General features: G+C 41.4%; 1 protein-coding gene across 6 annotated transcripts in view; it reads left to right on the forward strand.

Annotated features, from left to right (window-relative positions):
- Window positions 1-27267, forward strand: part of LOC306997798 (uncharacterized protein) — a 175864-nt gene that overhangs the window by 58786 nt on the left and 89811 nt on the right. For 3 of the 6 annotated variants that reach the window (XM_079611283.1, XM_079611284.1, XM_079611286.1), the window contains exon 20: window positions 15976-16416. The exons of the other annotated variants lie outside the window; for them this stretch is intronic. In XM_079611283.1, the coding sequence (XP_079467409.1) occupies window positions 15976-16416 (441 nt within the window). The remainder of the gene's footprint in view (window positions 1-15975; window positions 16417-27267) is intronic. 6 annotated transcript variants of the gene reach the window in all.

Genomic DNA, 27267 nt, shown 5'->3' on the forward strand with positions numbered 1-27267 from the left:
TGGGCTTAGGTTTGACAGGTTGCAGCAAGTTGCAATTCATAAAACAACAGTTAACCTTAAAACCTTTGCATAATAAACTAGACTTTCTGAATAATTCGATTGGTTGGGTCCTTACATGCGCTTTGTGAGGCACACACGCACACTAGCACACACACGCAAGGTCTCTCGCTCCCTTTCTCTGCTGTGCGCGCGCTACACATGCGCGCTCTTGCTCGCTCTATCTAGATTCCGAGAGATTTAGATTTGCGGGTAATTCTGAAATTATCGTACATTATGGGATTTTTTTCATTATTGATCGTACATCGTACAACAACGATTAGAATGCGGCATTGCTGATACTTTTTTTTTTAGCTCAAAACAGACCGATTTCACGCAAAATAGGCAGAAATGACATTGTGAACGTCAGACTTATAATCATTTTCGTTCCATCTCGTCTCGTCAACGAAAACTCGAAAACGTCTCGTCATGTTTTAGTCACCTTAGAGCCATTTTTAGCTAGTCATCGTAACGTTATCGTCATAAAAAAAAGGTGCGTCAACGAAATAATTGCGTTATCGTCATCGTTGACGAAAACAACATTGGTTTGAATCAGAGGATGAGAAACAGGGTGGGAAAAGGTCATAAATCACTACATTTTAAAAGTTTTTTGTAAAAAAAACTATAGTAATTCTATAATTGCACATAAGGGAACATAATAATAATACAAAAAACCCATGTCATGACCCCTTTAAAGCATACCAAAATGTGTTCAAGCAAGTCACTTGCGAGTAACTGGTCTCTTACTGATCAGAGTTTCCACTGCGTCATCCATCAAGATGATTGACAAGTTCGCTCCATGAGCTTATTGTGGTTTTATTTGTAACTGGTAAGACACACGCAAACGCTATACGAATGTAGCCGTCATTACCACTATTAAATTATATACAACATTCGTATTAATACTGCATCAAATTCAAACACTCTCTGGATCTCCCAGCGCTGTCTAGAGCTTATCAGTGTCAGGACACATGCAAACACTATAAAACACTATACGCATGTTATAATGCAGCTATAGCAGGAATCAAGGCTTTATTGGGAAAGCATGAAGAGCTGAAGATGAAGAGGTGGTTTTCCCCAAAAAATTACGCTTTTGGATTTCAACTGTGGTAACGAATGAGCTCACTCACAGAATCAGACACTACTGCTATTTATATGGCTCATTTTGTATTATAATTCCATTTGGTTCGTTGGTCCTTTGGGTCGGATTGCTTTCACACAAGCGAACCTCCCCAGAGTTTGTTTGCAATCGAGCCGAGATCACCTCGTTCAGGCGATCTCGGAACGATTGTTTTGGTGTGTGTCCGAGCGCAATTGCAGTGTTCACATATGCCTAAACGAACTGAACCAAGGGAGAAAACGCACCAGGTTCCGAAACAAACACTCAGGTGTGAAAACGTATCAGGTTACGACTATAACCTATGTTCCCTGAGAACAGGGAACAAGACGCTGCGTCAATGACGCTATGTGGGAACTCCACGCGAACTGGTGTCTGAAAAGCTATCCAATCATGGCAATTGATATTGACCGGCGTCAGCCTATGACGTCACTACTAGTTAGAGCTGGGCGATTTTTTCCCCTAAAAAAATCTGTGATTTTTTTATTTTTTTAAATAAAAAATGTGATTTTTTTATAAAAAACTCGAATTACGATTCACGATTCGATTCACATTCCTCCTCCTCTCTCTCCCTGCCTAGTCACTCACATAAAACCTTACATTGATTTACATTTTGTAAAACACTTTTTGTTTGGGAAGGCAATATGCGCAGGGGCGTTGACGATCCAACACCATCATGTATAGTGAGTGATTCACACCTGACAAGACAATGGCCCCCGCATAATGAGCTTGCATAATGAGACTTTCATTCAGGTGTGTCACACAAGAAAGAATGTGAGGACAAAATAAATAATATATATATATATATATATATATATATACACAATCCAAATATAAATTAGTCAAAAGCACATTTTTAGTACAGTCATACCTGGAAACAAATCCTGTTCAAATAGGCTATATGAGGCATTCTACAGAATTGGTTCAAAGTTAGATTTGGAAACTTTTATTTTTCCCAAAAAATTTTATACATGCAAATTGTATACTATCCAAGGTAAAAATTTTTAGTAATTGTGCAGTTAATTATCATACTGTATTTTCAGAAAGTTTTGGAATACATCCTCTGCCCAAATGTGTCCCTAATAAAAAACAATAATAAATAATTTAATGAGAAGGCTTATATTGACCTATAAAGATTATTTTACATCTACCTGGTCCTTGTAAATATATTTTTTGCTATTTTATTAAAAAGTGTTCACATGTAAATCAACAACAATTACAATTTTAACAATATTTCAAGTGTAATCTTTCTTTTTTTTAAAGTATCATACATATTTCAAGGTTAAGGATTCATTAGTTTGATATAAATCGAGAGCTTCGCCTTGCGATTCAGCTCTTTCTTCACCACGACAGACCGGTACATCAACCGCATTACTGCAGCAGCTGCACCGATCCGTCTGTCAATTAGAGCCCTGCACGGGCCTCAAATCTAGGCCCTAGCCCGGCCCTGGCCCGAGACGCTCAGGCCCTAGCCCGGCCCGTGTCTGACAGCTCATCATAATTATCAGCCCGAGTCCGCCCCCGAGCCGTTTTTTTTTTTTTTTTTTTTTTTTTTAAATATATACACAGCTGTAGCCTGGCCTAGGGCAAACTAGCTATTTGCAGCCATTAAAATGGGTCCGTTTTGTTAGTTATGTTTCTTTTCATTTCTTTATTAAGTTAATTTAGACAAATGTTCGGTTTATTTTTATTTTTTTATTGACGACCAAGCAGCCGACAGCGAGTTAAACATGTTTGATCCATTTAGCCTCTCAAATCAACACTTTACTTGGCTACAATAAAATCCATAAAACACCTTAAGCATATCACACAGTTATAGTTTAAACGTTTATTATCATTTTTTAAAAGCTGAGGCAAACTGCTCTGCTGCTCACAGTCGCAACAGCGCTCGCAAACTAAATGAGCTATAGCCTACAATCTAAATAAATCAAATAAATGGCATTAAATTAAAAACAAACATGCAGATTATCTTACCTCAAAAATCAATTCTTCACTACAGAACATGGCCATTCTTATTTCCAATAGTTTCCAACAGACTGATGAAAATAAAGTCGTTTTCAAACGAAAACCAACAAGACAGCCCCTGACATTGCTAAGAACAGTTTCTTACAGAGCATCGTGAAGAAAAATCACAGCATCCACAGTGGTTTTAATCCAGTCGTACTTTTTTCTTGAACTATTCCAGCTGCGCTGAAGTCGCGCTCGCTATACTTCTGCTGCTGGCGGGGACACTAAAAACAGCGAGCCGGTCGCGCAAATCTTGGGTCGTGCCGCCGGGAAACCTGTGAGCGTGCGTGTGTGTGCGCGAGCGCGAGCAGACTGTCATGTGTCAGTCATATGTCAGTGTGATAGGTTTAAAACGTCTTTCTATGTTTGTTTTTCCATCGTCAACTTCTCATATTTAATTTTAATACATGTCTGAAATAGGCTATAAAAAGAAGGATAAGCCTAAAACAGGCCCGAGGCCCGGCCCGCGTGTGAACTATGTCCCGAAGCCCGGCCCTAGGGGCGTAAATAAGTCGGGGCCCGTCGGGCTCGGGCTGAAATGCAGGGCTCTACTATCAATCTCCCGTTCCATCCTTCCCTCACTCGTGAACAAGACCCCAAGATACTTAAACTCCTCTACTTGAGGCAGGAACTCTCCACCAACCTGAAGTGGGCAGGCCACCCTTTTCCGACTGAGGACCATGGCCTCGGATTTGGAGGTGCTGATTCTCATCCCAGCCGCTTCACACTCGGCTGCAAACCGTCCCAGTGCATGCTGAAGGTCCTGGTTTGAAGGGGCCAGCACGAAAACATCATCTGCAAAGAGCAGAGACGATTTACCGGTCAAGTTCCTACTCTCACCTATGGTCATGAGCTTTGGGTCATGACCGAAAGAACAAGATCCCAGATACAGGCGGCCGAAATGAGCTTTCTCCGCAGAGTGACTGGGCGATCCCTTTTAGATAGGGTGAGGAGCTCGGCCACTCGGGAGGAACTCAGAGTAGAGCCGCTTCTCCTCCACATCGAGAGGGGTCAGCTGAGGTGGCTCGGGCATCTGTTCCGGATGCCTCCTGGACTCCTTCCCGGGAAGGTGTTCCGGGCGCGTCCCACCGGGAGGAGACCCGGGGAAGACCTAGGACACGCTGGAGGGACTATGTCTCCCGGCTGGCCTGGGAACACTTCGGTGTCCCCCCGGAAGAGCTGGAGGAAGTGTCTAGGGAGAGGGAAGTCTGGGCATCTCTGCTTAGACTGCTGCCCCCGCGACCCGGCCCCGGATAAGCGGAAGAAGATGGATGGATGGATAGTTTGATATAGCCTAACGTTACATTTGAACAAACACTATAACATCTTAGTTGATGAGTTTAGTTTTGACAAAACATACTATATATTTAACATATGGGCAGAAACTGGCTAACAAAAGCTTATTTGATGTCTATTTTACAGTAAAAACTTTATAGTCTATCCAAAACTAGTCACAACTAGTCACAACAGTGCGCATATATGCCGTTCATTCATCACACACAGAAACGCGATTCATAAACAGTCTTTTTGCGGTTTGCAGACACTATTCCATATCGCGATTACAACAAAGCATATAAGAATAAAAAACTTACTACTAATCTGGATCCATTGCTCCTCGAAGTGAAACCAGCACTTCTGAGGTAAATTTCCCAGGATTATTCCTCACCGCCTCGCAAGATGACACAGTACATTCATCTGATTAAACTTGGTGTGTTTTATCGAGCTGATGTGGCCGGTTTGCATGTTTGCATGCATTGCCTCAGATCATTTGCGTTTGAATAGTGCGCGCTTTCCGTGGGCGTGGTCACATTAAAAGACAACGAGCTATAATGAGCTGAAATGAGAACTCGCTCTTTTTATATAGATTACATAAACAGAGAATATTTGTTTTAGTTTTGAATTAGATAATTTAAAAGTACACACTTAAATGATTATAAAGATATATTGCTCATGCCTGGGTGAATAGTATTCGCTGAGTTTTGTTTATGTTTACAGACGTGCATTAGAAAAAAAGTTCACGGAGACGGAGAGGCAGAAAGCACACCCTGTTTACTTTCTTTATTTTACAAAAGCAGAATGTTTTATTTCGATTGTAAGTGGACACATAAAAAAGTAGACATTTAACAGCTTATGTTTTCATATTTCTTAAGTCTGTATGACCAAAAATTACGGAGTATTTTAAATCTATTTTGCTGCTATGTAAAAAAAAAAACGAGCAAAACACGCCGGCGCGTTTTTGGTCCCCAGAGGGTTAAGGGAACATGGCCAGGGGGTTCAAAGGGAGTCCCGTCCAGTTACTTTCTGAGGGGGACATAAAGTCAACCCCACATGCCACCAGGGAGGCTGACATGGTCTATTTTACTGACCTAGTCTGGCCAACAAGCCTAAACAGAGTCTCTCACATTATCTGCATATACCTGTGGAAGCATCCAATAGGGAGAACTGCAATTACTGGCAGTATTCACTTACAAACCTGATCATAGAGACGGCATCATGGAGAGTAGAACTCAGCATAGAGCTTAAACCCTTGCAAACGAGGGGAGTAACTCTACTCAATCCTGGATCCGTGCTTTAAAACATTGCTTAGGCTGGGCACTCTAAACAAGGGACCCTAATAAGGGGAGCAACTCCAGCTCTAGGGCTGATCTAACAGGGAACTAGGGTTAGCTAGGTATATATATATATATATATATATATATATAGGTTTTTATTTTTATTTTTTTCTGACCAGGCTCTGGGCTAGAATCAGGGAGGCTCTAAGGGAGCCTGCAACGTGATAATCAGTTATTGCTAAACCCCCAACTCGTTGGTGGAGGAACCTTCAAGGAGGCCTGTGAATAGTGATACTTGTTAGCAGAACTAGCCTCAGGTATCTTAGGTGTTCTTACAAAAATTCTGTGGGCCTGGTTTTCCTAGTTTGCATTGCCAACGGGCAGTGTACTCAGCAGAAGTGCTATCGACCCTTTAAACAAGGGGAGTGCAATCTTACACTTCCTGACTATCAAGGAGGCCTATAGAAAGGCCTACAGCTTTGATTATCAAAAGCATCAGCCCATCGCAGTGCTTAGGCTCTGAGGGAGTGTACTCAGACCGACCAGTTTGGGAGGGAGTACTAATTTGTCTCTACCTGAGCCCCAGTGATGCAGGGTGAATAAACTAAAGCTGTGGGTAGCAAAAGCACTCTAACAATGACCCTAACAAGGGGAGTACTACCAGCAAGACTTTGAGAAAATATATTCTCTCTAGGTTGAGGCCTATATTCTTGTGATACAAGACAGTTTCCTTGTTTCTCTGCTAATCCCAAGGAAAATGGAGGCTTCAGCTACGAGGCCAACAACATGTAACCTTATGACTTGAAATTAATTCAAGGAGCTTAGAGAGAAACCAACTTAACCCTCTGGGGTCGGCAATCCCGCTTTTTTTCTTATCAGTGCAAAACAGACTCAAAATGCTCTGTTGATTTTGATCTTACATATAAGTGTTACACATAATTCAAAACTGTTAAATGTCTTCTTTTATTTGTGTACACTCATAATAAAAACAAAATGTTGTGTTTTTCATAAAATAAAGAAAATAAACATGATATGCGTTCTGCCATCTCTCTCAATGTGAAGTTCATTCTGAAACGTGACAGAAATTGACCTGTAACTCAGCGAATGTTTGTCACACAGACTTGAAAGTCTTTACAACTCTTGGAGTCTCTATTTTTTAATGATGTAAATTATATCAAAAACAAATATTCTCTGTATGAATGCAACGACATGTACAGTTTCTCAAACGCGTCCTAATTAACTCTTATGTGACCACACCCACACGAGCTGTTCACATGCAAATCTCCACGTGAAGGAACGCAGAGCTGTTAACGCCCTCTTCACCTAAAAACAAGAGATTTCAGTAAGTTTTCATCGAGTTTGGAAGACTGTGTTTGTGCTGTGCTGTTTACCTTGGATTACCTCAGAAGAATTAGAAGATGAGAGATTTTTAAGGTAAGACATTCACTCATAATAGTAAGCATGTTATGGTTATATAAACTTTAAATTGTAGCAACTAGTCAAACTGGTGCCATACTAAAATGTACGTTATGAAATGAGATGAGTAAAAACATGAAGCCTAATGCTACATTTATATACATGTGCAAAACGCACCAAACATTAGGCTTCATGTTTTTACTCCAATCTCATTTCATAACGAATGGAAACATTTGAAGTAACATGTTAATCCATATATTTTTCTCTAGTGTAGTGTTTCTGAAGTGTTCATTTTTTAACGATTTATAGGTCGCCTATATTGTTATTATTTTATGCTACACATATATGCCTACAAGGCACAACATACCTGGTGTTCATTTATATATATATATATATATATATATATATATATATATATATATTAGAGGTGTGCGATATATCGTTTAGACGATAATATCCAAATTGTTGTCTGGACGATATGCAAAATTGGGATATCGAATATTTCATAATTTGTACAATCCGACCCCCCAAACATGAAAAGAGCTGAAGGAAGTTAAAGAGAAAACAAATAACACACACTATAACCTTCTAAACTATGATATAGAGATTTTAATACTGTATGGGGTTTGTTTGACTGTATTTTATGGGGTTTTTTGTACACAATCACGATCGTTCCTCAATTGCACGAGAGTAATTGCTGCTACTAATTTGCAATACAACTACGGAGTTCTTACCTGTGTGTTATGAAGTTTCTTAGGTTGAAGCAACGATCCAAAAACTTTAAGAGTAAAGCCGATGAACGATTAATGAAATTGCTGATAGAAAAGGCAACATATGCGTTGTTTGCGGAAAACTGAAGTCTGAAGTTAAAAAGTTTTTCTTAAATGTCTGTGGCGTCCTCAAGTGGCGAGTTTCGTGATTGCATCATTAGAAAATTGCGTTGCATAATGATGAGTCCAAAAGATGGAATACATTTTCCCAAGAGATCATCCACCGTAATAGCCTCCGAACAGGGCTTCTTTTAACTTCTAGTAAATGGGTAACGTTAGTCACATTGTTGTTAGTCTAATAATAGAAGTACTGTTTGCAAATAGGGGTGTAACGTTACACGTATTCGTATTGAACCGTTCGGTACGAGGCTTTCGGTTCGGTACGCATACAAACCGAACGATTCGTTGGACCATTTTTTCCTGCCGACCAAAATCCGCGCTGGCGCGACCACCATAACGTTGCACAACATCAATGGCAAACCTCTGGGCAAACGTAATAAAAGCGGAACGAAACTGCGCTATTATTTTGTGCTTCATGGACACTTTATCAGTTCGGACCGTCAGTATATCAGTGCAGCGCGAGCCGAATCGTGATAAAGCGACACTGTTATACAGCGCTAAGAGATCCAGAGAAAACATTTTAATTCGCCACTGAAGTAACAACATCACTGCGAGATCTAGTGAGAAGCATTCACATTTCTCTGTTATTAGCGGATCAAACGTTGACACCAGGAGAAACATTTTGCCATGAATGAACTAGTTATATGCTTTAAGTTCACAGATCAGCAACATTCACCATGGATTTAATATAGTAACACTAACTGTAACCATGGAAGTTTGGCAGAAATGGTAAAATGCCTTAAGGTAAGCCTACATCACACATCTTTTTCCAGCACTTCAAAACTCAAATATTATCATATTTAAATGTTATTTTTAATGTGATGATGACCAAAACATTATTTGTTCATCCTTCAAAGATGACCCCCGTTTATAAAACTAAAAGTTCCAAAAAAAGTTCTAATTTTTTTTTTTTTTTTTTTTTTTTTTTTTTATCTGGCATTTCTTTATTTTTGCTGTATCGAAAACGTACATCACTGTATCGTATCGAAACAAACCGTGCATTTTGTGAACCGCTTATTTGCAAAGCACAAAGTTAATTTATTACGTACATATATTGTACTGAAAAAGCACTGTTCTTGTATTACAATAAATATTTAGTACAGTAACTGGGTTCATGTTTAAATCAATAATGTCTCATATCTTTATGTACTAGTAATTCTATACAATGATAGGTCAAATGCAGCAAGTCAAAAGACCAACTGGACCTTCTTTGCCTGTTTGCACACATTTCTTTGAAGGAGTGCAAAAATATCGTCTGAATATCGATATCGAGATATTGGAAAAAAATATCGAGATATTCATTTTTGTCAATATCTCCCACCCCTAATATATATATATATTAGGGGTGTAACGGTACGCAAAAATCATGGTTCGGTACGTACCTCGGTTTTAAAGTCACGGTTCGGTTCATTTTCGGTACAGTAAGGGAAAGAAATGCAAAACATTAAACTGCTGGTTGTTTACTATAAACTTTTTTTAACAATTTGTTTACACTTTTTTAAAAACACTTTTTAATAAAATATAATTAGGCTAATAAAAAATATATAAAATAAAAAAAGAATAAGAAATAAAATACTGCTGCAAAGTTCTCCACTAAATAAAATACTCTTAACCTTTATGCCTCATTATATATTTTACGACGTTGAGTGCATTAAGGGACAAAAATGTCCACTCTAAACACTGCCATAAAACAATTATATATTTAATTTTTTTTCCACTTTCACTGAGTTAAATATTTTAACCAACATCAGTCCTGAAAATAACTACCAAATATTTATTTAATTTTCAGAATTTTAACCCCTTAAATGCCATTTGTTTACATGATGCCACTGTTTTTATCGATGGAAAAAACATAAAAAAATTAAAAACAATTGTGTACTACATGCTAGGTGGATTTCTTGGGAGGGAATTATCACAGCCTGGTATATGTCCATGATTAGCAGCAACATTGATTTTTATGCATTTTTACTTTTTGTGTTATGTCAGATAAATAAATAAAATCACACTTAGCGCATTAAGGACCAAAAATGGTCACATATTGAACACTGCCTAAAATATTATATATTATTATTATTTTCCACTTTTACTAAGTTAAATCTTTTAACCAGCATCAGTCCTCATCATAACTACCAAATATTTATTTAATTTCAGGATTTTAACCCTTTAAATTCCAGTTTTGGTGACGATACCATCAATTTGTATAAGAGGAAAAAACACAAAAATGCAATTATTTTCCATACACTAAATGCAAAGAGAAAACTTTAGCTTTGGATTATCACAGTCTTTAATATGTCAAAATCTGTAAATGCACCAGAAATAATGTTGCCCCTAATATTTGTGTTATGTCAGATTTTTAAAAAAAATCACACTTAGCGCGTTAAGGACCAAAAATGGTCACATATTAAACACTGCCTAAAATATTATATATTATTATTATTTTCCACTTTTACTGAGTTAAATATTTTAACCAGCATCAGACCTCATCATAACTGCCAAATATTTATTTAATTTCAGGATTTTAACCCTTTAAATTCCAGTTTTGGTGACGATACCATCAATTTGTATAAGAGGAAAAAACACAAAAATGTAATTATTTTCCATACACTAAATGCAAAGTGAAAACCTTGGCTTTGGATTATCACAGTCTTGAATATGTCAAAGATTAACAGCAAAATTATTTTTGGTGCATTTTTATTTTTTGTGCTATGTCAGATTTTTTTCCAAAATCACATATAGCGCGTTAAGGACAAAGTTGATCCTATTTAAACCCATTAAAATAAAAACATTTGAACCCACTGTCATAATATCATAAAATCATAATTTCTATTCAAATATCCTGTCATGACCAAGCCTTGGGGTAAAATATTTACTTTTTACTGTTTTCCACCAGTTGGTTAGCCTGGCTAACGTGGAACCACATGTTCATTTTCTCGTATTTGAGGCGTGGTTTACGAATGCCCAGAGCCGTTTATTGGGTGCTACGAAGGTCTATCAAATGCGCCTGTACGTAGCTCATAGCCAATCATTTCGATTATACCAGATGATGTATGTAGAGCGACAGAAATTCGACAAGGAAGACGACGATGGGTCATATTTATGTGTACACGATGGTGTTCAGCGACTATTGCCTAGGGTAGAAGGTAAATCTGCAGTGCACATGTTGATATAAACAAACTGCTTCGGTGTGTCGCATAGACGTCGTCAACGTCTTGCTGCTCCCTCCCCGTTCTGTGATTGGTCCCCTCGCTGAGGCGAAAATCTAGTCCATGGTATCCAGGCTTAGCCTGGTAATACCAAACTCGGCTACTTCGCTTTGCTTCATAGACAGAGTCTAGCATGGCATCATTGAAAAGTGTTTTCTTTATCGTGGGGGGCGCTCGTCTGAAGTATAAAATCATTGGTTACCCGTAAGCCAATCACATAACGTTTGGTTATGACGTGTGTTATGCGCCAGCTCAGCAGCATCGAACTGCCACTGTAAACACATTATAAATAATGCGAAAACGAAACCATCGAGAGAAATACCGGAGTGAACATACGGTCGTTTTCGATTTCCCCAATCTCAAACTCGGCGCTTAGTGTCTACGTCACGGCTCTCAGCCCGCCCTCTGTTCGTTGATTGGCCGGCTGTTTTCAGGCCGGAGGAAAACTGAGAGACATGTCGATGTCTCAGACTAAGTACAGAAGCGAAATGAAATTGAGCGGAAGTACGAAGTCTGACGTAGTCAGGCTAATCCAGGCTGCCTAGCAGCATGAATAAAATCGAGCTGCGCGCAAGGCAGCATGGGGAGACCCAGGCTACCAGTTGGTACCATTTTTCATATAATTGACATAATGCAAACATCTGCAGTATTGCAAACATTTTCCTGATTTCTACTAGGTGACTATAACCTGTGCCTGTCTCCCTACACATCAAAATTTGCTCTAGAAAGAAAGCAAAACTACAAGATCACAATGAACATGAATTTTTATTTTTCTAAATTCTATTGCACACACACACATACACGCCTACACACACATCCTACACCACCGACACACACACACAGATAGAGGGAGAGAGAGAGAGTATAGACCGAAAGGGTAAAATATGACCTTCAGGATATTATGATTTTTGTCACTCGCCTAAACACCATGTATTATATTTAGGCCCTACACACACACACACACACACACACACACACACACTTTTGTCAACGCAGACACACATTGCTCTCAGACATCCACACCAACTCAGAAACATCATTTTAGATCATTGAGCCATTAAAATCCTTCAATAGTGCCCCTAGTGGAAACCAGGAAAATAACGTGAATTTCCCCCTATAGGGAATACCTATGTAGTGACGTCATCTGGTGGAATACACTATATAATGCAAATATAATGCTTTTGCTTCAAAATGAAAGGCTGTTTCAACATAAGTCATGATTCATGTATTAATGACGGCCCCGGCTTTAAACAACGTTTTAATGGGTTTCAATGGGCCATTTTTGGTCATTATGGTGCTAGGTGTTCCTATTTGATCTACACAGTGTGTGTTATACATATTATGCAACATGGGATCAAAATTTGTAAATTTATCCAAAAAGTCACAATTTTGCCAAATTACATACCATTTGCATTAAAACAGCCAAAATGGTCAAAGAAATTAAACTGAAAATGACCAAAAATGGCCTAATGCAGCATGAAGGTTAAACCAATATTGGCCATGACGCTAGCTAGCGAGAGGCTGGGCTAAAGCGAGCGTGCCGTGTATGTGGTGATCGGGCCGAATTTTAGGCAGTAGATTTTAGACAGCAGTAACCGAACCCGACCCAAGCCTGACAGGCATAAAGATATGTTTTTTCTCAAACTAATGACACATGTACGTTTGTTTGTGTGGAAAGCCCGCTTTTATTAAGCAACTGAAAGGCCTTTGGAAATGTCAACAGATGAGCACATCAGCGCGCATGGAGCAACAAGCGCTCTTAACACAGGCGCGCATACACGCGTTTCGTTGTCACAGCAACATAAACAAATTTCCGCACACAGGAAGACAGATGTTATGGTAATATTTTACATGTATTTGAATCACAAAAACGATTAATCAGATTTAATCAGTGCAACGCGGAGACTTCCGACACTTAATATGTTCGTGTGGAAACTCGGAATTGACGCATGTTCCGCACACAAAACTAGCCTAATTTACGTGAAAGATTGCATTCGGTGCACATGTGAACCGTACCGAAAGTCCTGTACCGAAACGGTCCGGTACGAATACATGTACCGTTACACCCCTAATATATATATATGTATATATATATATATATATATATATATATATATATATAATTTTCTGGTAACCAGAAAATCTAAAATGTATTCCCTAAATATATATTTCCAGATGCCCCACTGACGCGTCCTGCTGACTTAAACATTCACATGAGACATGAACATGGTAAAATGAAAAAACATGTATGTACTAGTTTCAGGAATGGCACAAAGGTGTGTGACTTTTCAAGTCTCTGTCTTTAGATTAAGTGTGTTCAATAATGTGCTTTTTTGTCCTTTGTTGTGTATCTTTGGATAATGTTGTGTTGTAAATAAATCCAAACAATCAAAAAGCCATTCTTTTTTAAGTCTCTCCTCATTCTTTGTGCAAGGTTCCTCAAAATGATAGGGCCTGATAGCACCTGATAGGGCCATTATGGGAGGGTCTTTGTCTTACTCAGGTGTGAAACACATCAATATGCATGATGGTTCACACCTCCTCGCATACAGCTTTCTTACACAAAACATGTCTTACAAATTTTAAATAAATATATTGTTTTATCTGAATGAGTAGTCAGGGTGATTTTCACATAGTTTTGGAGCAAATATTCTAGGCTACATGATACAATTATCCAAAGTCTTGTGAAGAAATAATCAGTATGGGTTTCATGACCTTATTTCAGTGACAATTTGTTTTTGTTTTTTCACAAACCACGCATAAACATCATTATCTCAAAACTACAAACTTTTACATACATGCTGCTGACATATTATTGTAGCAGAGTTTGTTCTGAATACAGTGTAATAAGACTTAAGCCATGAAAATGTCACAAGTAACAGAAATAAGCACAAATGTCAGAGCATGTCAGAACACCTCCAGGACCCAGAAAACACCTCAGACCCCAGAGGGTTAAGGTGTATAACTATTTTATTCAGCTCATAAGAGCTGAGGCCTCTCTGAGGTAGAGGCAGACTTCTCTATGAAATGAAGCCAACCTGTACACTACTGGTGACCACAGATTGGCAGTACCTCATATATAAACCTGACAACTCTAACACGAGGAGGCCAATGAAAGAGGTATGCAACCCTATCTATAAAGTGGGAACTTCAGGGCCCTATTTTGTTAACCTTATAATAACCTTCCTATACAAACACACCTCTTAATACTTTCTAAACAGGGAACCAAGGTCTGTTGGTTTAACAACCGAAAAGTTCAGATGGCGAAACCAGGGCATTGAGGAGAAAAAGCTTTTCTTTCTCCCCGATATCAGCCAGGTTCAGCCACAGATGTCTCTCCGTGGCCACCGTGGTTTGTTTGGTGGCCCGAAGAGCCAGATCTGTGGTGCAGTGCAGCTCGTCCACTGCGTCAGGGGAGAGACCCTGACCCTGGTCCAAATCCTTCAGCAGGTTGGCTTGGAACACAGACATCATGTGTAAAGCAGCCCCAGCCTGACCCACCGCAAAGTATGCCCTGCCATTCAAGCGAGATGTCATCTTGAGTGGCTTGGAAGGCAGGGCCGGAGCTTTCAGTGCTGATGCCTCTCCAGCGGCGAGATAGTTCGCGAACGTCTCGTCGATTGGGAGCATTGACACATACCCATGTTCATACATCCCCTCAACATCAGCATAGTTTGCTCGCTGATGGTGATGGTTGCGTACAGAATATGGGTTCTTCCATGCCTTCTCAGTGTGTAGATCAGGAAGGAATGGAAGGCTCACGGGAGCTGGGGAATTATGGTCAGGAAGGAACCGTTCATCGAACCTGCCGCGATTGGCTCCTTCCCTCACGCGCTCCCAAGGCAGCTGAAGCGTGCTCCATAACACCCAACATCTATAAATACGCGGAGGCTGTGAGGGTTCAGACAAGCTTCTGACAGGCAGAGAGAGAGAGAGAGAGAGAGAGAGAGAGAGAGAGAGAAAGCCCCATGATCTTAGTTTCCGCTGTGCCTCAGCATGAGCGGGTCCCGAACTGCTGGGTCCAGATACCTGTCCTTTTTCCCTTGACAAAAGAGCCAGACGTGAGCGGAGTTTTCTTAGAGGAAAACTCACAATCTGCATAATCATATCTCTCAAGAGCTGATCGTGCGTGCTCTTCGCCCCAAACAGTAAATGCTCAAGTTGTGTGTGTCATCTGGTGTCAGAAACCTGAGACACGGATCCACACACTTCATGAAACGCTTATCACTTGCCATAATTGTTTCTAATTTTTCCAGGTGATTCCAGATCACACAAAACAGTCCCTGAAGACAAAAAGAGGATGACATGGTCTCTAGGCGCCCCTTTTATACTTCCGGGTCACACTAGTAGTGATGTCATAGACTGTCGCCGGTCAATATCGATTGCTGTGATTGGATAGCTTTTCAGACACTGGTTCACGTGGAGGGCATTCCCCATAGCGTCATCGACGCAGTGTGGGAACACCCTGAAAGTTTTTAGGCACCTAATATGACTGTAGATTTAATTTAATGTGAGCATCCATTATTAAGGGATGTTCATTTCTTTAGTAGTAAAGCTTTTTCTGTGTGGATGAAAATTGCACTTTTACATCAGATGGTAAATTCTAATTAATTTAAATAAAAATGTCTTGTATAGATAATTAGAACTATAGTTTGAACACTTCTGAATTGCTTTACTGTAGTCAACTGTAACATTACTTGCCAATTTCATTTAGCACTAAATTGCTATATTTTTACATGTTTCTGTTTCCTCAGCTTTTATAAAGATGTTTTATATTTTGAGAAGGAAAAGAAATCAGCTTTCCAGTTTTTGCTGAATTTGAGTGTTGCAGCACTGGAAAGGGCTACATCTTCTGAGGAAAAACTGTTAGGATCTGTGTGCAGCTACACATCTTTCCCATGTGTTGAAAATATGAATTATCATATTGATCAATGTGATTTCCTACTGGATCTGTGCTCACATGTGAAGGACTATGAGACTCAAACTGGAAAGAGTGTCCTTCCAGCATTACAGCCAGTTTATCAGTCAGCTCCTGCAGTCTGGAGAATAAAGCTCTCAGAGAGAAAGATCTCCATCCTCCTAGAAGTGCTGAGACTACAGACAGAGAAGAAACCAGTAGAGCTGAGAGACTGGACAGATGAAGAGAGTGAAGTGAGGGGATTCCTCCAGTGTCTGCCCTACATCTCACAGCTCAGGTGAGAGTTTTGTTGTGTTATCCTTCAGTCTATTTACTTCCTGTTTTCGGTTGAAGTCCAAAGTAGTCGACTGTCGAGTTCACGCGTGTGATCATAGGTAACTAAGCAACAGTGGAGACTCAGACTGTCAGCTGTCAGCCGAAGACGGTGCTGTGTGGTGTTTGAGAATATCAGCTCTGATGGATATTTGTAAAAAAAATCCATCTTAGTCACCTATGATCCGACAGTCGTGAACTCGACAGTCGACTACTTTGGACTTCGACCGAAAACAGGTCAGAAAGCGCACGTCAGAAACAGAGGACAGTGTGTGTGTGTGTGTGTGTGTGTGTGTTCATCTGAGCCTCATTGGTCTGTCACTGCTCATCAATATCAGAATATTTGAGATGACCAATCAAAGTAGGCGGGATTTATGTTTACAGAAGCTGCTGAGCACGAATTTTAGCAGAGCGACACAACGCGCTTCAATTACGGTCAAGTGCGAGATAAGCTGTAAGTAGCTAAACTAAAGATTTCATATTTGACAGTTTTAGGTCATAAATGTTAAACGAATCACAAAAATAATCAGGCAACCTAATAAACTTTTGTCTATTTTCGCCATTTTGAACTGAAAATATAAGGCCTATGTAACTGTAATAATTAGTTTACTGTCATTGTGAGGGGACAAGACACATTAACAAAGCCATTTTCATCATGTTAGGCACAAGATTAATAATGAATGTGTACATATTGAGAATAAATATAATACAATTTGTAGCCTTCAGTAAATTAAAAAAACTCAGCTTTAGGATGGGAAGAGACAGGGCAAGATGAGGAGACTGAGAGAATAAGAAAGGTTGATGGAGATGAGGAGAGAGCAGGTATTGAAAAATAATCTACTGCCCGCTAACATGTTTTAAAACTATTTCGTATCCTTTTTTGGCCTTCAAACGTCTTGAAATGCACATATCAGAGAAATAAAAAAAATGAAACTTCTAACAACCTCAAATGTAGGACCTATTTAATTATAAAGCTCTGTATTAGGCATAAGATCAATCATGCATGTGTAGCCTATATTGTGAATGAATTTAATAGTTATTTACCTAGCTTTCCTAGTCGCTTTCAGTAAATAAAAAGTCTGAGAATATGATTCATAAGCTAAAAATCAACCTATCAGTTGACCCATATGTTTACTTTCTTCACTGACAGACAAAAATGAAAAGCCTATATCAGTCAAAGCTCTGCTTTAAGAGGGGAAGAGCCAGGGCAAGATAATGTCACACAAGATAGTGTGATGCTGATGAGGAGAGAGAGATAATCAGCTGCCCACTGACATGGTTTTAAAGCTGTTGTTATCCAATTTTTTTGGCCTTCAAAACATCTTAAAATACACATTATGTAGATATATGGAAATCAACATTTTCTCGGGGGAAACCCCCCAAACCCCCTAACTAGCCTACCTCACATTCAGGACCTCAGTGATTATAAAACCCTGCCATATGCATGTTATTGAAACTAGGTAATAGTGAGCAGAAAGTTTTTTTAAAGTTGTGGGCTTAGCCCCCCTAAAATTAAAATCCTAGAATCGCCCCTGCACACCGGACTGGCACTTTCTCAGTTTATGGCCTGCAATATTGTTATGTTTAAGAACATTATGGAATTAAGATCATGTCTGTACTATGTTATGATTGTAGGCCACTGTACAATTAAATGCGTTGCTTAGTCTGCAGTCTGAATTCACTTTATCTCAGAGCGTCCGTTAACTGAATGAATTGAGAATAATATCACCTGAAAATCCGATAACATCAGCAATTTTCATTCAACCAGCTGATTTCTGTAAATGAATTTAAAACTAAATGTATATCGCAGCACAGTGTGACGTCATAACGACGATTTGAGACAAATAAATGTAAATTTAATATAAAACTATGGTAATGGCGCTCTGCGGCGCGGCAGTATTTTGAACAAGGTCCTGAGCCGTTGCTGGGCGCCGTGGACAGACACCGAATGGCGCCGCCGGTGTGTGTGTGCACACTCTTAGAGAATAATGTGTTTGAATTTTAAAGACGTGGTGCTGCGTGACGCATAGATTTATCTGTTAAACCAACAACTGTTTGTTTGTTTTGTTGTGAACTTGAATGTCATCTTCTGTGAAGAAGACTGCAGTTACAAAAGAGAAACTAGATGGCAGGTTATTTTGCTTAAGTTTCCAATTGACTGAAGATATAAGTTATTGTTACATTATGTTCTTAATAAATGTTTTAAATTTGACAATGTAGTGTGGTACATTGCGAACAAAGGTCAGATATTATGCATAAAAGTCTGGTCTAAAAATGGCATAGCAACCTGTGCTTTAATTTTTTTTTTTGTAAAAACCGAGAATCGAATCGAACCGTGACCTTAGAATCGAAAATTTAATCGAATCGAGGATTTGGAGAATTGTGACACCCCTATTCAGTTATACAAATCTGCTATAAATACTGCACGCTCTAGTTACTACTCTACCATTATTAATAATGCATCTTCTCGACCTAAAACACTGTTTTCTATAGTCAATAAACTCACCAACCCTCCTGCACCTGTCATGAGTAACTCAGCAGACCTCTGTGAGTCATTCCTGCATTTCTTTCAAAATAAAATTGATAGCATTCATAATCTCTTCCCATCCATGATCTCTCCGGTCCCCACACACGACTTCCCCACTGCTTTTACACCTGGTACTCTCACTGATTTTCACTGAAACGGCTGTTGTCACTCCTGTCCTAAATAAACCTGGCCTCGACCCCTCTGACATGGCCAACTACAGACAAATCTCTAATCTACCATTTCTTTTGAAACTGCTTTAGAAAGTGGTCGCTGCTCAACTTCAAACTCATTTGTCATGTAATAACCATTCATGTAATGAATGTTTTCAATCCGGTTTTCGCACACTCCACAGCACTGAGACAGCACTTCTTATGGTTGTCATAAGATGGTCAATGATCTCCTTATGGCCACTGACTCCAGCTCCACCAGTATTCTAATTATTCTAGACCTTTCCTCTGCATTCGACACAATCTCTCACAGTATTCTCATCTCACGACTCTCTCCTCTTGATATTTCTGGAACTGCCCTATCCTGGTTCACCTCATACCTGTCTGATTTTATAATGTTTCCTGGGTTGCCCTTATAATGTTAGTATGTTTTTTAGATCAAAAATAGTCATAATTTAGAAATAAAAGGCATTTTTCCTAGCCTGATTTTAGCCTCTGATTTGAACGCTCTGTTTGAAGGGGCGTGTCTGCTGTGAGATTCAGTGTAACCGACCACTTCTGTGATTGGCTGACATACTTGCATATAAAATAGCTATTATTACATGTGAAACTCTCTCGAATACTTTTACTACAGCTATTATACGTTTTTACTATAGAGCATCACAGTCCCGCCCACAGCCCGAGAGAGCTCTGGTGCCGGAAGTAAATTTCCCATTCATTTCTCCCATTGACTTTTGGAAAAATCCGTATCTAAAGAGTTTTAGAGCATGTCTGAGGATAACCAGCTATGGCTGAACTCATAAGCATACAACATATCATTTCGAGTGAAAAAACGAAGAGAAAATCCAAAATCCTGCGGCGGGGCGGCGAACGCGTCCGCACACCAAAAATCGTTCTCGACCGCTTCCTGCCGGCCAGCCGCTTCAGGAAGTCGGGAACGAGTCTCGGTTGACACCCGAGGCCAGCCTCGAGAGGCTGGTTCCCTTAGTAGATTATCTCGGCGCATGGTCATGCCTTCCGAATATATCTCCGTGGGCCCTGCGTACTGTAGAGCTGGGTTACAGACTACAGTTCAGCTCCCCTCCCCCAAAGTTCAACGGGGTGGTCTGGACTGTGGTTGGCCCAGAGCAGGTTCGGGTTATGGAACAGGAAGTTCAATCCCTGTTGGTCAAGGAGGCCATAGAATGTGTTGCTCTGCCAGACAGGGAGTCCGGGTTCTACAGCCGGTACTTCATAGTTCCCAAGAAGGATGGGGGGTTGCGTCCCATAATAGATCTCAGGCACTTGAATCATTCTCTGAGGAGGTACAGGTTCAAGATGCTCACCATTCCAGCAATCGTGAGTCAGATCCAGTTCGAGGACTGGTTCGTCACGATAGATCTGAAGGACGCATACTTCCATATATCCATCCTTCCATGTCACAGGAAGTTCCTGAGGTTCGCTTTCGGGGGCAAAGCGTACCAATATCGGGTTCTTCCCTTTGGCCTAGCTCTCTCCCCTCGCACCTTCACCAAGTGCATGGATGCAGCTCTGGCTCCGTTGAGACTCCAGGGCATCCGTGTACTCAATTACATCGACGACTGGCTAATATTGGCCAGGTCGTGCGAGATGGCAGTTCGGCATCGAGATGTCGTTCTGGCCCATATCAGGTGCTTGGGGCTGAGACTCAACTCAAAGAAGAGTGTGTTGATGCCCTCCCAGAGGACTACGTTCATGGGGGTTGTATGGGACTCCACAACGATGCGGGCACAAATGTCTCCCGCACGCGTGGAGTCCATACTGGCGATGGTCTCCAGGGTGAACCTAGGCCACAACCTCACTGTGAAGCAATTTCAGAGATTGCTGGGGCTCATCGCAGCAGCGTCCAGCGTCATACCATCTGGCCTGCTACACATGAGATCCCTACAGTGGTGGTTGAGAGCCAAGGGGTTTTCCCCGAGGGGAAATCCGTTCCGTATGATCAGAGTAACGCGCAGATGCCTTCGTTCTCTCGTCATATGGAGGAAACCTTGGTTTCTGTCCCAGGGACCGGTGCTGGGGGCATCATGTTGCCGGAAAACCGTTTCAACAGATGCTTCCCTCACCGGTTGGGGCGCGGTCATGGACGGCCGCTTTGCGAGAGGTCTGTGGGAGACACAGCATTCTTCCTGGCACATCAACTGCCTGGAAATGCTGGCGGTCTACAAAGCCCTGAGGGGTTTTCTTCCGGACCTCCGCGGCCACCATGTCCTGATACGCTCCGACAACACCTCTGTAGTCGCGTATCTGAATCATCAGGGGGGTCTGAGGTCGCGCCCTCTGTGCAGACTGGCACACCAGATCCTCCTGTGGTGGGAGGATCTCCCAGATCCTCCCCGGGGACCAAAACCAGGGAGCAGACGTCCTGTCGAGGCAGGGGCTGAGGCCCGGGGAGTGGCGTCTCCACCCCGAGGTGGTGGAGGCCATGTGCGTGAGATTCGGCCCAGTGGAAGTGGATCTGTTCGCGTCTCAAGAGACGTCCCACTGCCCACTGGGGTTCTCTCTCAGGTATCCAGCCCCTCTGCTCCCGGGAGTCTTGGAGCGAGTCCGCCAGGAAGGGATCAGCCTACTTCTAGTAGCACCCCGCTGGCCGTCCCGAGTATGGTTCTCGGACATCGTAGCACTGCTGGACGGCCTCCCGTGGCAGGTCCCTCTGAGGAGGGATCTGCTGTCACAGGCAGGGGGCACAATATTTCACCCCCGGCCAGAGCTGTAGAACCTTTGGGTCTGGCCCCTGAGGGGGATCGGTACCTAGAGGCTGGCTTGTCAGCAGGTGTTGTCGAGACCCTACTCAGCTCCAGGGCTCCTTCCACCAGGAGACTGTACAGCCTGAAGTGGAATGTGTTTTCCACTTGGTGTAGAGAGCGTGAGGTGGACCCAGTTAACTGCCCAGTGGCTTCAGTGCTGGAGTTCCTCCAAGATCGTTTCTCCGCCGGTCTTACCCCGTCCACACTTAAGGTGTACGTGGCTGCCATAGCGGCTTTCCACTCGCCTTTAGGTGATGGGCCCCTGGGAAGGCACGATCTGGTTGTACGTTTCCTCCGTGGGGTTCGGAGGATGAGGCCTGCGGCTCGCTCCAGAGTCCCAACCTGGGACCTAGCGGTGGTACTTGAAGGGTTGGCTGAGGCCCCCTTCGAGCCACTGGAGTCGGCTGAGGCAAAGAACCTGACCCTTAAGGTGGCCTTTCTCCTCGCTATCACTTCTCTGAGGAGAGTGGGGGATCTCCAGGCCTTGGCTATAATGCCAACTTGCCTGGAGTTTGCCCCCGGTGGAGTTAAGGCCATCTTACATCCTAGACCGGGCTCAAGGTGCCCTCCAATGTGGCACGGTCCGTGGTTCTTCAGGCCTTCTGTCCTCCACCTCACGTGACGGCGGAAGAAGGGAGACTTCACCTGCTCTGCCCAGTCAGAGCCCTGAGAGTGTACCTCGAGAGGTCTTCTCAGTGGAGGAAGTCAGACCAGTTGTTGGTGTGTTTTGGTTCACCCAAGAAAGGGCTGCCTGCATCTAAGCAGACAATCAGTAACTGGATTGTCCAGGCTATAGCCACGGCCTATCAGGTGCGCAATTTGCCTTCACCGATGGCCGTGAGGGCGCACTCCACCAGGGGCATGGCCTCCTCGGTGGCCCTCCTTTCTGGAGCCTCGCTTCATGAGATCTGCGAGGCGGCCGGGTGGGCTACTCCGCACACCTTCATACGATTTTACAGTCTGCAACTCCCTGTGACGCCTGGCGCCAGAGTGCTCGCGTCCTAAGTGTGCCTGGTTCCCAGCTTCACACTAGGGCGGGCGTGATTACGGTGTGGCCTAGTGGGCATTACGTTCCCCAAAGTGTCGTCGACGACGACGCAGTGCGAGTTCCCTCGAAGGGGAACGTCTCGGGTTACGACTGTAACCCTTGTTCCCCGAGAAGGGAACGAGACACTGCGTCTCGTCGCCACACCTATCACGGACAGAGCGCTTGCTTCATCGCAAAAGAGCTAATGTGTGTGTGTTCTGGCGTCCCCTTGTATCTTCCGGTTATGCCGTCATCTACTACGTCATGACGCAGCACCAATCAGGATCAGACAGGATTTCATTCATGCTTCAGACGCGCTATGCTGGGGCATTCCCCAAAGTGTCGTCGACGACGACGCAGTGTCTCGTTCCCTTCTCGGGGAACAAGGGTTACAGTCGTAACCCGAGACGTTTCACGCGTTTCCCAGTCATACTGGTTATAAAGTTGGCTTGACATTCGCACATTTAGGGGCCGTCTCTAAAGTTACATACGACATTGGTATACCCGTGTCTAACTTCAATAGCATTGGAAGAGAATGACTTGCAGTCATAAAAACAACTGTAAGTGTTCATGTAGGTGTCAGGCATGATGCACACCTTTTACATTTTTTATATTTATTCAAATAAATAGAAGTTTGCTATTGAAGTTAGAAACGTGTATACCAATGTCGTATGTAACTTTAGAGACGGTCCCTAAATGTGCGAATGTCCAACGTCAAGCCAACTTTATAGCCATTAGCCAGTAAGTTATGTAACTGGGAAACGCTTAGCGTGAAACTTTGCTTGCGCGTTAAGTTCATATTCTGAGTCTGCTTGCCTGTAGCCATATAGTACAGCCTTATCAATAAGGTGTGAGTTTGGTCTTTTATATCACTGTATTAGTCCATTAGTATACGTTAAGCGTTTTATATGTCCAGCAATCCTGAATTATTGAGGGAAACCCCAGTACTGCAGCACATCGTCGCGATATAAAGGCAAAACAACCAAGAGAAATATATGTCTACCTCAAATGTAACATTTGTTCTGTACATCAGCATCGGGGGAATAACATTGTAATCTTGTTCACGTAGAGAAAGATGGATGTAGACTACACAGGGACCGTGAAGACACTGAATTAAACATAAAAGCAGCCCTCATAATAATCACAAATACACTTACATTTCTATAAATCAGTTTTTATCTATGGTTTTTATGAATGAATGAATGGCTTGCTCTAACTGTTGCTCTGGTCTTCGTCAACAACACGCGCTTACACCCCCTGCTGGTGAGGTTGATTAACAGCAGATGGAGATTATGCTCGGTAATCTACTGATTTTCCTGCAGTTCCTGGAGGTCAATGTTGAATTTACTGTCGAATTTGAACCACTGAATTTGTGGAAGCGAATTTGTAAAGCGAAATAAAGTGGACCGAAAATTGCCCGTTGAATATTATAGGTTGTATTTTTTAACAGTTTGAATATTTTGGAAGGGAAATATGAAAGGTGAAAATGGATTATTGAATTTTTATGAATGAAAATGTGTTTGAAATGTTTTGAATTGAAATACTCACAGCTTAAATATACAACCATGTTGAATTTCAGCCCATAAAAATGTGAGGCCTAAAAATATAATGCATTAAAATGCAAGCATGGTTAATGCAATGCATATTTTTTTCAAGTAGAGCAATTCAACAGGCTTTTTTATTTCAAAAACATTTGTCATTATTTTACTTCCATAAAAGATTACCTGTCTGAACTTGAACAATTGCACATCAGAAATTGTTACTTGGTAAGGCAAGGCAAGGCAAGTTTATTTATATAGCACATTTCATACACAATGGTAATTCAAAGTGCTTTACATAGAAGAAATTGAAATAATCAAAAGAAATAAGAATAATTGAAACAGTTTAAAGTAGAGAAATTAAAATAATCAAAATAAATAAGAATAATTAAAACAGTTTAGAAAAAAAATTAAATAAAATACAGTACAAACAGTCGGACGAACATTGGCACATTGGCTCATTCAGTAAATGCACAGCTAAACAGAAGTGTTTTGAGTCTGGATTTGAATGTGGCTACTGTAGGAGCACATCTGATCTCTTCTGGAAGCTGGTTCCAGCTACGGCTGGCATAATAGCTAAAAGCGGACTCTCCTTGCTTTGAGTGAACCCTTTGTATTTCTAGCTGATGTGATCCTAATGATCTGAGGGATCTGTTAGGTTTATATTCAGTGAGTATATCTGCAATATATTGAGGTCCTAGGCCATTAAATGATTTATATACCAGTAATAATACTTTAAAATCAATCCTAAATGTGACTGGGAGCCAGTGTAAAGACCTGATGACTGGTGTGATGTGTTTTCTGGTTCTGCTCAGGATCCTGGCTGCAGCGTTCTGTACGAGCTGCAACTGTCTTATGGTCTTTTTGGGAAGGCCAGTAAGGAGTCCATTACAATAATCCACCCTGCTGGTGATGAAAGCATGCACAAGTTTCTCTAAGTCATGACTGGAAACAAAGCATCTAATTCTTGCAATATTTTTCAGATGATAATATGCTGATTTAGTTATTGATTTGACATGATTACTGAAGCTAAGGTCTGACTCTAGAGACACACCAAGATTCCTGACTTGATTTTTAGTTGTTTGACCTCTAGAGTGAAGGTATGCATTCACCTTGAGAACTTCATCTTTGTTTCCAAACGCAATGACTTCAGTTTTGGCACATCCAACTGTTTACTTCATCAATGCATTGGCACAGGGAATTGAGCCTTGAGGAACTCCGCATGTCATGGATGTCCACTCAGACTTATGGTCTCCTATACTCACATAATAACCTCTCGCTTCTAAGTATGACCTGAACCATTTTAGGACTATCCCAGAAAGCCCAACCCAGTTTTCCAGCCTGTCAAGAAGTATGTTGTGATCGGCAGTGTTAAATGCAGCACTGAGGTCCAGTAGTACCAGCACTGATAATTTGCCTGTATCAGTATGTAGCCGGTGGGCCTGGTTAGGATTGGGTCCCTTCGGTTTACTCTCGTTCTCTTTCATTTTTGTGTTTAATCACGTCACTAATTGGTGGGTGGAGCGGGTATTTAGTAAACCGTCAAACGCGATTGAGGCAGGCTTATAAACACCTGGTGTCCTTAGACTGGGATGGTGTAAATGTACTGCTGGCTCTGGTGTGGTGAATCAGTGATCCAGATGCTGTTTGAGTGTTGAGGTATGTTGAAAAGCGTTTCTCTTGTCTGTCGTTCTTCACTGTGGGTTAGGTTGCCAACTGAATGTTTGTTTTAATAGTGCGTGAAGGAGCCGACGCTGATTGAGCCACAGCGCGCTATTGTTTTCCTGGTTGACCATGTATGGGCGAACGAATCACAGCAAAGTAGTGCCAAACTACGTCCGCAGATAATAAGCGTCAGCTGGAGACTGTGACTGCAGTGGGATGTTTATATTCAACTTCGTGTTCCCCCTTTCACTGTGAATGCTACGACAGGTATGTCTTGAATAATGTTCTGCCCGTATTTATTTCCCCTTGCTGTTCTAACTAGCGTGTGTGTGTATTTTATGAGTGTTTTTGCTTTGTATTTTTGGTATCCAAAGACGTACACCTTGAGATTGACCACCTTTTTATATGGCCATTTTATCCTGGAATATGTGACTGCATTCAAAACGTGATTTGTATTGACTGAAGCATGATCAAACAAATATTCTTAATGATGTGGTTATTGTGTTTTCAGACCTGTGCAGTTACACTTGAGTTGCTAGCTGCTGTTCTCCATACTGTGTGATTGTGGATGCTGCTCATAGTATAGTTTATTTTATTAGTATTATTATTTTTCTTTTTTTTCTTTTCTCCCCTTTTGTTGGTTGTTTGTTTTCCTCTAGCCTGTTGGCTGTAGCTGTTATTGTATGTGATCGTATGAATTGTACGTCACAGGCTAGAGTGGGTTTATTTATTTATTATTAATATCTTTAAGCCCAATTCCCCTTTTTGTTTGTAACCAGCCTCGGTGTTAGTGGAGCCAGGGTAGCTTCCCTGGAAAGCGAGTTTCCCTTATCTTTTTTTCTTTTTGTTTAACGAAGAAGTTTGCAGTGCCGTGAAGTGTGAACCTTAATGCCTTTTAACCCTATTTATTAGAGTGCTGTTAGTGTGCATTGTGTATTACCTCAAAGGAGGTTTGTGTCTTTGTTCACTGGTGGTAGTGCGAACTTAGCCTTCCCTTAGTGTTTTCTCAACCGCTTTACTGGCTCCCGTGCAGATGGCTTGGTATTCCCTAGTTATATGTTAATTTGTTTGATTTATTCCTTTTTTTTACACCAACCGACATCTTCAATCATTCCTTAATAAAGATT

Source organism: Phoxinus phoxinus, assembly GCF_949152265.1.
Source record: "Phoxinus phoxinus genome assembly, chromosome: 4".
Lineage (NCBI taxonomy): Eukaryota > Metazoa > Chordata > Actinopteri > Cypriniformes > Leuciscidae > Phoxinus > Phoxinus phoxinus.